Source organism: Mytilus californianus, unplaced genomic scaffold, assembly GCF_021869535.1.
Source record: "Mytilus californianus isolate M0D057914Y unplaced genomic scaffold, xbMytCali1.0.p SCAF_8, whole genome shotgun sequence".
NCBI classification, from domain to species: Eukaryota; Metazoa; Mollusca; class Bivalvia; order Mytilida; family Mytilidae; genus Mytilus; species Mytilus californianus.
The window spans coordinates 67,803,756-67,813,191 of record NW_026262734.1 but is presented as its reverse complement, the minus strand read 5'-3'; the positions used below and the strand labels follow the sequence as shown (position 1 = coordinate 67,813,191).

General features: G+C 32.1%; 1 protein-coding gene across 1 annotated transcript; it reads left to right on the top strand.

The window, feature by feature from the left end:
- Positions 1–4,595: 4,595 nt before the first annotated feature.
- LOC127712309 (toll-like receptor 4) lies at positions 4,596–7,604 on the top strand. Its single transcript, XM_052218677.1, has one exon. The coding sequence runs from the start codon at positions 4,657–4,659 to the stop codon at positions 7,288–7,290; it is 2,634 nt and encodes an 877-aa protein (XP_052074637.1). The 5' UTR covers positions 4,596–4,656; the 3' UTR covers positions 7,291–7,604.
- The last annotated feature ends 1,832 nt before the right edge of the window (positions 7,605–9,436 follow it).

Sequence of the window (9,436 nt, the reverse complement as noted above, 5' to 3'; positions counted from 1 at the left end):
AATGCCGGCAATTTGTTGAAAAAGTCTATCTCCAAATTCAACACATATGTTGTCAATAAGACACTCCAGCATACTAATCATTTGTTCCTCTGTGTAGCATGTTTTACCTTTTTGTTCACTATTAACAAAACATGTCGTATGGTATCCTATTCACGAATGTGACTTACCGAATAAGACTATTTACCGGATTTGTAATAACATAAGCAACACGACGGGTGCCACATGTAGAGCAGGATCTGCTTACCCTTCCGGAGCACCTGAGATCACCCCCAGTTTTTGATTGGGTTCGTGTTGCTTAGTCTTTAGTTTTCTATGTTGTGTCATCTGTACTATTATTTGTCTGTTTGTCTTTTTATTTTTGGCCATGGCGTTGTCAGTTTGTTTTCGATCTATGGGTTTGACTGTCCCTCTGGTATCTTTCGTCCCTCTTTTATAGTAATAAATTTTATATTGAAAAGCATTGTGGATTATTTCTTTTTCAATTAATAAGAATAAGACCATGTTTTGTTGTATAATTTTTGTAGGAGAAATTTCGGAGAACACCTTGCAGAAGTGTGTATACTTCATTACGAATTTTTAAGTGGTTGGCGTTGCCTAACGTAATATGCGGTCAGTGACTGTTATCACATAAATATATACAGTCAACTCATTTAGACTGCTCAAATAACATTGTAGAATAAATATAAGTTATCTTTTTTTTAATCAACCTATGTGCATTGCTGTTTTTATATTGAATTTCTTATATAACAAATGGTCGGTAAGACACAAAGGACGAACTTCTTACACAAAATGAAGGAAACAAAAATTCAAAGGGTTTGTATATTAATTCATCTATAGTTACAAGTTAATATAAGGCGGAAACATGCGATAAAATGTCCTTGTTAACCTCATAGGTAGTTTTTAGTTTAGATCAGAAAATATTTATTTAGTACGAATGAAATGAGGTAGAAAATAAAGTTAAATATCTCAACCGCAAATTCTAAAGTTAATGAAACATGCAAAATATCTGACCTCAAATAAAAGATTACCTTTATAATTTAAAAACATGCAAGTACAAAAAAATAAATAGATAAAACGAGAACAATAACATGATTAAGGAAGTTTTAATTCGAGGATGAAGACCATGGTAAGTTAAGAACGCCACCATTTTTGTTAAAAAATAAAAAAAAGTTTTATGTTTATTTATGTGAAACAAAGTACTTTTAGGTGAATTTTTGATTACTAGTAACACAAAGAAAATAAGAGTGTCAAATAAGTGTCAAAAATAGTTTATCGATGTATAAAGCTCAAGCTATATCTTTGCATCTGCAAACCATAAGAACAAAATTTGCAATACATGCATCACCCACAATGTAATTCAACACTCAGTAAAATAGACCATCGGATTAAAATTATTTGATAAGAGTTTTATAACGTTAATATGCAAATTTGGTGTTCAAATATTTAATCTTAAATTAAAACTGGTCTAAACTACAAAAAAAAAACTGCTATTGTGCGTTGTTAAACTATATTGTTATGTCGACGAATTTCATTATCTTTTTCTGTGTTATAAAACAGTATGAAACGAGTTATTTGTAATATAAATGGAAGCGAACTAAAACCAAAGGATTATTGCCTTTGTTTAATGTACCTATTAAAAAGGTTATCACGCTTTATTGTTATCATATACATTTGAAAATTCTTTTGATCAGTATTTAAATGCACTGTTTGTTAATATTATAAAATATATCACCACTGTCTCATTGTTCAATGTATTAATTCCCTTTGTTCCTCTTGTGTGATTGAGGGTAAAAACAATCGTGAAAAAAACTTAAAATCCTTTAAAATATGTGTAAATTTACAGATGAGTAAGCTGGTGTGAATTAGGTACAACGAAAGAGTTTTAAATTCATGATGTGACATATCGTCTGTATGTCATAATAATAAACTCATCATAGATACCAGGGTTGAAATTCTGTACGCTAGACGCGCGTTTTGTCTACAAAAGTCTCATCAGTGACGCTCGAATAAAAAAAAAGTAAAAAAAGCCAAATACAGTACGAAGTTGAAGAGCGTTGAGGACCTTACATTCCTAAACGTTTTGCCAAATACAGCTGAGGTAATATATTCCTGAGGTAAAAAATTCAAAGTTTTGTTAACAGTTAATTTATAAGTATGATCATATCAATGATAATTTATGTCAACACAGAAGTGCTGACTACTGGGCTGGTGATACCCTCGAGGAGAAAAATTCCACCAGCAGTGGCATCGACCTAGTGATTGTAAATAAACTCATCATAGATACTAGGATACGCCAGACGCGCGTTTCGTCTTCAAAAGACTTCATCAGTGACGCTCGAATAAAAAAAAGTTAAAAAGGCCAACTAAGGTACGAAGTTGAAGGACATTAACGACCCGAAATTCTTAGATACATAAACGGTAATGTGTCATTTTCGTAAAAACACGTGATTTTCTAACAATATCCTTATAGCGATCAAGAAAGTGATCACATATATTTAGTAAAAATTTAGTGCCTTTATATATCCTTGATCAAGTTGTTTCCGTAACTGCAGTTTTAATGGTTATTTATTGATTTATTATAAACACAAGTTGAGGAATTGTCTCCCTAATATTTTTAGGATATATTTGAAAGTTTGATGATTTTGTTCCACAGTTACTCGTTAATGCTAAGATAAAGCGTGATCAACATTTAGAAAAGAATTCCATTCAAATCGTTACTACAGGGTTCATTTTCATGTTTTGCTATGAGAGTTTTTGCTCTAATTTGAAGGCTATATATTGACTTTGAAAGGAAGAACAGAACTGATACACCATATCCATATTTTCATTCTTTTAACATATAGTTGTCTCTTATGCTTTCTGGAGGCCGTGACACATTTCACATGCATGTGAATTGATGGTGCATTTACTTTTGTGATAACTTCTCTATTTTATGCTTCTTCATTTTGTCACTTTCGACGAGGAAATATATTGAAATTGGTATGTAGTTCAACCGCAATATAAGCACTTTTCATACGTTATTTTCTCTCTAGATATATTACGCAATCTTTATGTACCCAGTAGTTGTCTTAATATTTGCACTGGTTCTTTTTTTACTGTATAATGATATTGTTGGGAAATTTCTGACAGTATTCGTTGGATTGTTAGATTTCTTTGCCATATATGATTTATAATTTATTGATTTTATCCCGCAACTGTGTTTCTCAATAAATATATGTAGCGTGGTCGACATGTAGAAAAAAATTCCGCTCAAACCGAGTCAAGGGGTCGTCATGAAGACGCAGTGAGGTGAGTGTTTGTCCTTCATGTTGGAGGCATCCCTGTATCTTTGAAATCAAGATCAGCAATAAAAGCTCTGTTCCTTTTTAATATTTTCTTTAACACGTAGTGGTCTCGTGTCATGAATGGATACACTAAATCCTTTCTTTCCTATTATTGTCTATTATGTATTTCTCTACAAACCAACCATGGCCATTGCAAAATATCATGCTTCCTGACGAAGTTAGAATGTAATTTAATTCTTAAGTAATCATTAATGCAAAATAACAATATAAATTTTCAATAAAAAATATATAGTTTTACTGTAAAATTGCATATCCATGTAAAAAGGTCCACTCTTAATTCATTTAAACCTGTCCTTGTTCAATATATCCCTCTGGTATCTTTGTTTTTAAAGAAAGTTATCAGTTTCTTAAAGCAAGCTGTAAATATTATTTTGGAAGATCTTGCCTCAACCTGATTATCGATGAATTATATCATCATTAAACGTTGGTGTGAAATGACATTTCTAATTATATTCCAGTTGAAAGAATAACTTCAGAAACAAAATCACAATATTTGTGGTACACTTTATTAGGCGTTTTTATTGTTATGATCTGTGGACGTCATTATATCACAGACTAGGAAGGATAGTAACAATAGAAACAGAAGAAAAACTTCCCGGTTATATAAATCTATGGATAAAAGTTACCTTGAGGGATTAAAATATCAAAACAGCAATTAAGTAGATTATTTGCAGGTGTATGCAATTCCATGGTACAGAAAATACATTTAGTGTGAAACCCTACTTCGTTCAAATAGAGGCAGAAATTCTTGAAAATATCTATCAATTGGTCTTTTGTGCGTGGTGTTTAGGAATTTAGCAATATCAAGATTCACTACAATCAAGAATATAAGAGAAACACATTAAGTCAACATTTAAAAACAAATCACACGACTGCATTCCAGGTACCACAAAACGAGCATATCAAGTATTATCAAACAAACATTGCTGACTTGAATAGAGCCTTTAAAATTTTGGATTTGTATATATTTAAGGTTTTGTCACTTATCAAATATAACGATGGATTGGTCTTGGTGTGCAAATAAACATCAAGTATTGGTCATGCGCATTGGTGGTAGTATGTGTAAATGGAGTAACTTGCTCCAAATGTGATCGTTCTATACACAATAAACCATTGTTGTTGAATCTGTGTCTCTGTATAGCAGAAGAGTATTTAGTTTTTGCCAACAACTTGTTTTTATTGCCAAATTAATATTTGTGTTTTTTTTTTTACTTTTAGTTAAAATGACATTATTTTATAATTTCAGATGAAACTTTGCGGTTATCTATTTATTTTAATTGCATTGCATTGTGAAAAAAATTTGGTACTGTGCATGTCTGATGTCATACAAGGTCTATCATTGTTGAATTTCAAAATAATTGGAAATGATAAAACCTTCTACTATCGATGTTCTACTAATCCTAAATGCAAATGTTCCAATATTACTGATGAAATTTTAGCCGACTGTTCCGCCTTAAATTTAACAAAATCTCCATATTTTGACGAAGGAGTTGTGTCGGTTAATCTCAGTTGTAATTTGCTCACATATCTTCCAGAAGAAGGATATTTACCGGCAAAGCTGAAATATTTAGATTTAGCAAAAAATAAGATTTCAAAATTCAGGAAAGAAGAGTTTGCTCCATTTTCTACTACACGCAATATTATAAGCTTAAATTTGTCCAGCAATTTATTATCGCTAGATGTTGATACATATCCCCCAGGAGTATTTCATAATCTGAAATATTTACAGTATTTAGATATTTCAAACAATTCAAACGAAAACAAGCAATATTATTGTCCAGACGAAGCATTTCAAGATCTTTCTTCTCTTCAAAGTTTGTTAATCGATGGAGTTAAAAATGTAACGTTTGGCAAAGGATTTTCTACTCTGAATAATCTCACCTTACTGAAAGTAACTGGAATCGCTGCGAAAGGTAGCATAAGCAGAGAATATTTTGACAATTTCCCTAACCTGGAATACCTCGATATATCCGCTACAACAGAGTGGCGCAGAATTATTGACTTTGCCCTTACAATATTTGAAAAGGGTGCACTACTGAAGCTTACTAAATTGCAGTATCTAGACATATCATATCATCGAAAACTGCGTATGTGTGGGTTTAAAAATGTGACGTATGACCTTCCATACACTTCAATCCGTATACTTAAAGCAAATTATCTTGAATGTGAAAGATCAGTAAGTACCGTGTTATTTGTTGATGATATAAAGCCTTTGAATTCTACAAAGCTTGAAGTATTATTTCTTGATGGAAATAATCTAGAAGAAACTGATCTCTATGTACCACGATATCTACCACAGTCTTTGCACTATTTCAGCGCTAGAGATAATAGATGGGTTGTTTCTAGATATGCTTATTATTACATTCCTGGATTGAGTGGTATCAAAACTGTTGATTTAAGTTTTCAAAATAAACATCAGATGTCGCAGTCAAAAAATTCCTGGTATTGCACCGAATATTATCATGAAACTTCACACTGCGTATGTGATAGACTACCGATTCAGGCAAATAAAAAGGTCATTCACTGGAATCAAAATGAAGAAATTTCATATTTTACAAACAACTTAAAATATAGCCAATTGATAACAGCATGCATTCCATACACTTATGCGAACTTTCAATTTGTATTGGTTCCTCCAAATACAGAAACAATCATAATAGAAAGTACAAAAATAGGAGACAATATACCACCTGTTTATTTTAGTTCATCTTCTGTGAAGAAAATTTTACTGCAAAACAATCAGCTTTACTCTTTTACAGGCCCAATATGTAATTTAACACTGCTACAATATCTTGATTTGTCCAATAACAGAGCTGTTGATATATCAAGCTATGTCTTTGGTTCCCTAGTAGGCCTCAAACACTTAGGAATCGACAACAACCTACTGGGTTATTCCAACATTTTTCAGGATAACAGTTCGGTTTGTATTTTTGAAAATCAAACCAACTTGATGTTTCTTAACATGTCGTCGAATCGAATATCGATTTTATTCAAGAATTTTCTGTTCAGGGCATCTAAACTGAAGACTCTTCTATTAGACCACAACTTACTTACGGACTGGAATATTTCTATTCATCATATGGAAGACTTAATGTTTATAGATATAAGTTGGAATCAGATATTATATTTGTCTAGTGACGGCATGAATTTACTTGAAAAAGCCTTTCATTTGAATATCACAATAGATATGTCGCACAACCCCTTTGAGTGTTCTTGCGATTCAATGATTTTTTTGAAATGGCTTGAGTTGCATAGAAAGTATTTAAAAGGTTTTGGTAATTATTCATGCATATATTTGCATAAATCAATAAATATATTTGAAGCAAACTTTCATTTGAAAAAGGATTGTTATTCATATGTTGGAGTAATTGTTTCAGTGACAATAGGAATTATTGTCTTTCTGGGAACTATTTGTTCTATGATTATTTACCGAAATCGATGGAAATTACGATACTGGTATTATGTTTTGAAAGGAAAATATGGTATAGATCATGATAAGACTGATGGCAATTTTCAATTCGACGCTTTCGTATCTTATGCTGAAAATGACAGATGGTTTCCGAAAGATTATATGATAGACTTTCTCGAGAAACATAAAGGATTGCGCTTGTGCATTCACCACAGAGACTTTATCGCAGGAAGTGCCATTGCTGAAAATATAACAAATGCTATCCACAACAGCCGGAAATTTGTCTGCATTCTCACAAATAATTTTCTCGAGTCAAAATGGTGTATGTATGAATTTAATATAGCGCTTGAGGATATTGTAGTCTCAAGACAAGGAAGAAATAGCATAATTATTGTTCAACTATTGAGAACAGAAATAACAAAAATTCCTCGAGAAATGAGGTATATAATGAACGATGACACTTACCTTGATTATCCAGAGGACGAAGAAGACAGGGTTATCTTTTGGGAAAGTTTTGAAAGAGATTTGAAATTTTAGTTCGCAACAGATATGTTTTAAATCGTTTTAAACAAGAACAAGTTATGTGGACTATAACCAGTGTCAACAGAGACGTTTGAGATTATATAAAGCAGTGTCATAAATTTGTATTTGGTTGATTTGAGTAAAGGTCCATTAATCAAATCTGCCTTACTACGGCTTTGCCCTTTTTATACAAATACTGCTCGAACAGAAGAGGAAGAACGACTGCATTCGACCTTACCGATGTTAACCTATACTATGTGTCGGTGTTTCAACTCACTACCGAAATGTTTTCACGATTTTATGTACCAGTAAAGTAGTTTTATATGTAATTTTGTTAATGTATCCTTAACCCGGTTGCTATATTATGACTGAGTTTGTATTCAGATGATTGCTAATGCATGCTTAAAAGGAGACATTAACCTTGTTTTGTTAATCCGTAATCAATTTGAGAGATTTGAATATAAATCAACTAGTTTCGCGTTAATTTTCGAGTCATGAAAATATACCCCTCCCTCTTCAGTATAGTTAACCCCATTAACATTTTAAAACAGCATTTATATTGACCTATCTGCATTATTTGGTGACATTTAACCTCTCATTTTCCCCCGTATGCATTCTGGACATGAAAAATTGATGTAGATAAATAGATTTACAAATGTAGGCTCAAACAAATAGCCTTGTATGTTTTCTTAATAATGTATTTAATGAAAAGAAATAACTTTTTTGTGTACTTATGTAATAAAATCAAAGAAAATATATGTTAACGTAATGAACATGATGAATAAAACTAAACTTTTCGTGTTAAATGTTTACCCAGGGAATTCTGTATTATTATATGGTTCAGAAATGTGGGGTTGTTTTAATTCACAGAATTTCAACATTGACACAAATCAAGATTATTACTAGGAACTTTGTAGAGATTTAAAAAGAAGTGATTTGTATTATTTTTGTATTCATTCTATCTTAAAATTGCTTGGCTTACAAGAAGATCAAGTACTCTCATTTAAACCAAACATTAACTATGTGGAAATTATATTCGAAATATCGTAACATTGGGAGGAAAGAGTTGTTTAATGATGAAGACAAAATAATACATCTTGAAATAAACTTACTGTACTTATCCCGAAGGCTTTGGCCTATCATAATACCAATTGCTCAAATAACTTACCAAATTGCAGTTTGAATTCATCTCCACAAACTGATCAACTGGTAAAATATTCTAGCTTATTGGTTCAGTGAAAGGTTTTTTGTATGAAGTGAGTGCAGTGAAATGAAAGTAATGCTTACCACCCAACTTCAGTTATTTAATGTCTCTGTAATGAAATTGAAATAGAAATATAAATCAATTGTTTTAAAAACAATTGTTAAACGGTCTTTCCCCTCCGAAACATGATTGGTTGGTTGGTTGATTGGTTGGTTGGTTGGTTGGTCGATTGATTGATTGATTGATTGATTGATTGATTGATTGATTGAAAGTTTGCATGACACTCTCTCTATGCGAGGCATCGGACTTGACGTTCATATTCTGACGAGGCTGCGTACTTGTATATCCCGCACTCCCAAACTGACAGCTTCAGGATTTCCTAATAAATAAAAATCCTAACATCTTCTTTTTTTTCTAATTTTCTCTATTTGCTACGAGAACTGATACTTCATGGTTTCTTTTATGTGTTGTATGTACATTTTGTTTCAACTTGTAGGAAAAAAAAAATGAGTAACATTTTGTCTTGGAAGTTTCACTTTCCATATTTGGATATGGATCTCGAATGTTTTATTCTAATTTTAGGTCCGCGCGCGTGATGATGTTTTGAAGTCACGTGACGCTCGAATATATATGTCTGGAGTTTCAGAGGAGACCGTTGAACAGAGCACATGTGTATTGATCAGAGAAACGCGATAACTATTGTTTTTATTTTGTACAGGTCATTGATGTCGGATCACGCATACATATTACGTACACATGTTTACGGGAGCACAGATTTGTATTTTAATGCATGTTTAGAAATTTGAGTGTAGGATTTCAGGAATACATTGATTTTAATTTCGCAATCAAGCGGACCGCACGTGCCTCATCGATTAATTTCAGAAAATACATGAATTGGAGCAGATTTTTGCAGGGATGGATTTCTATTTCAGAAAGAAATTTGTACATAAGAAGGAT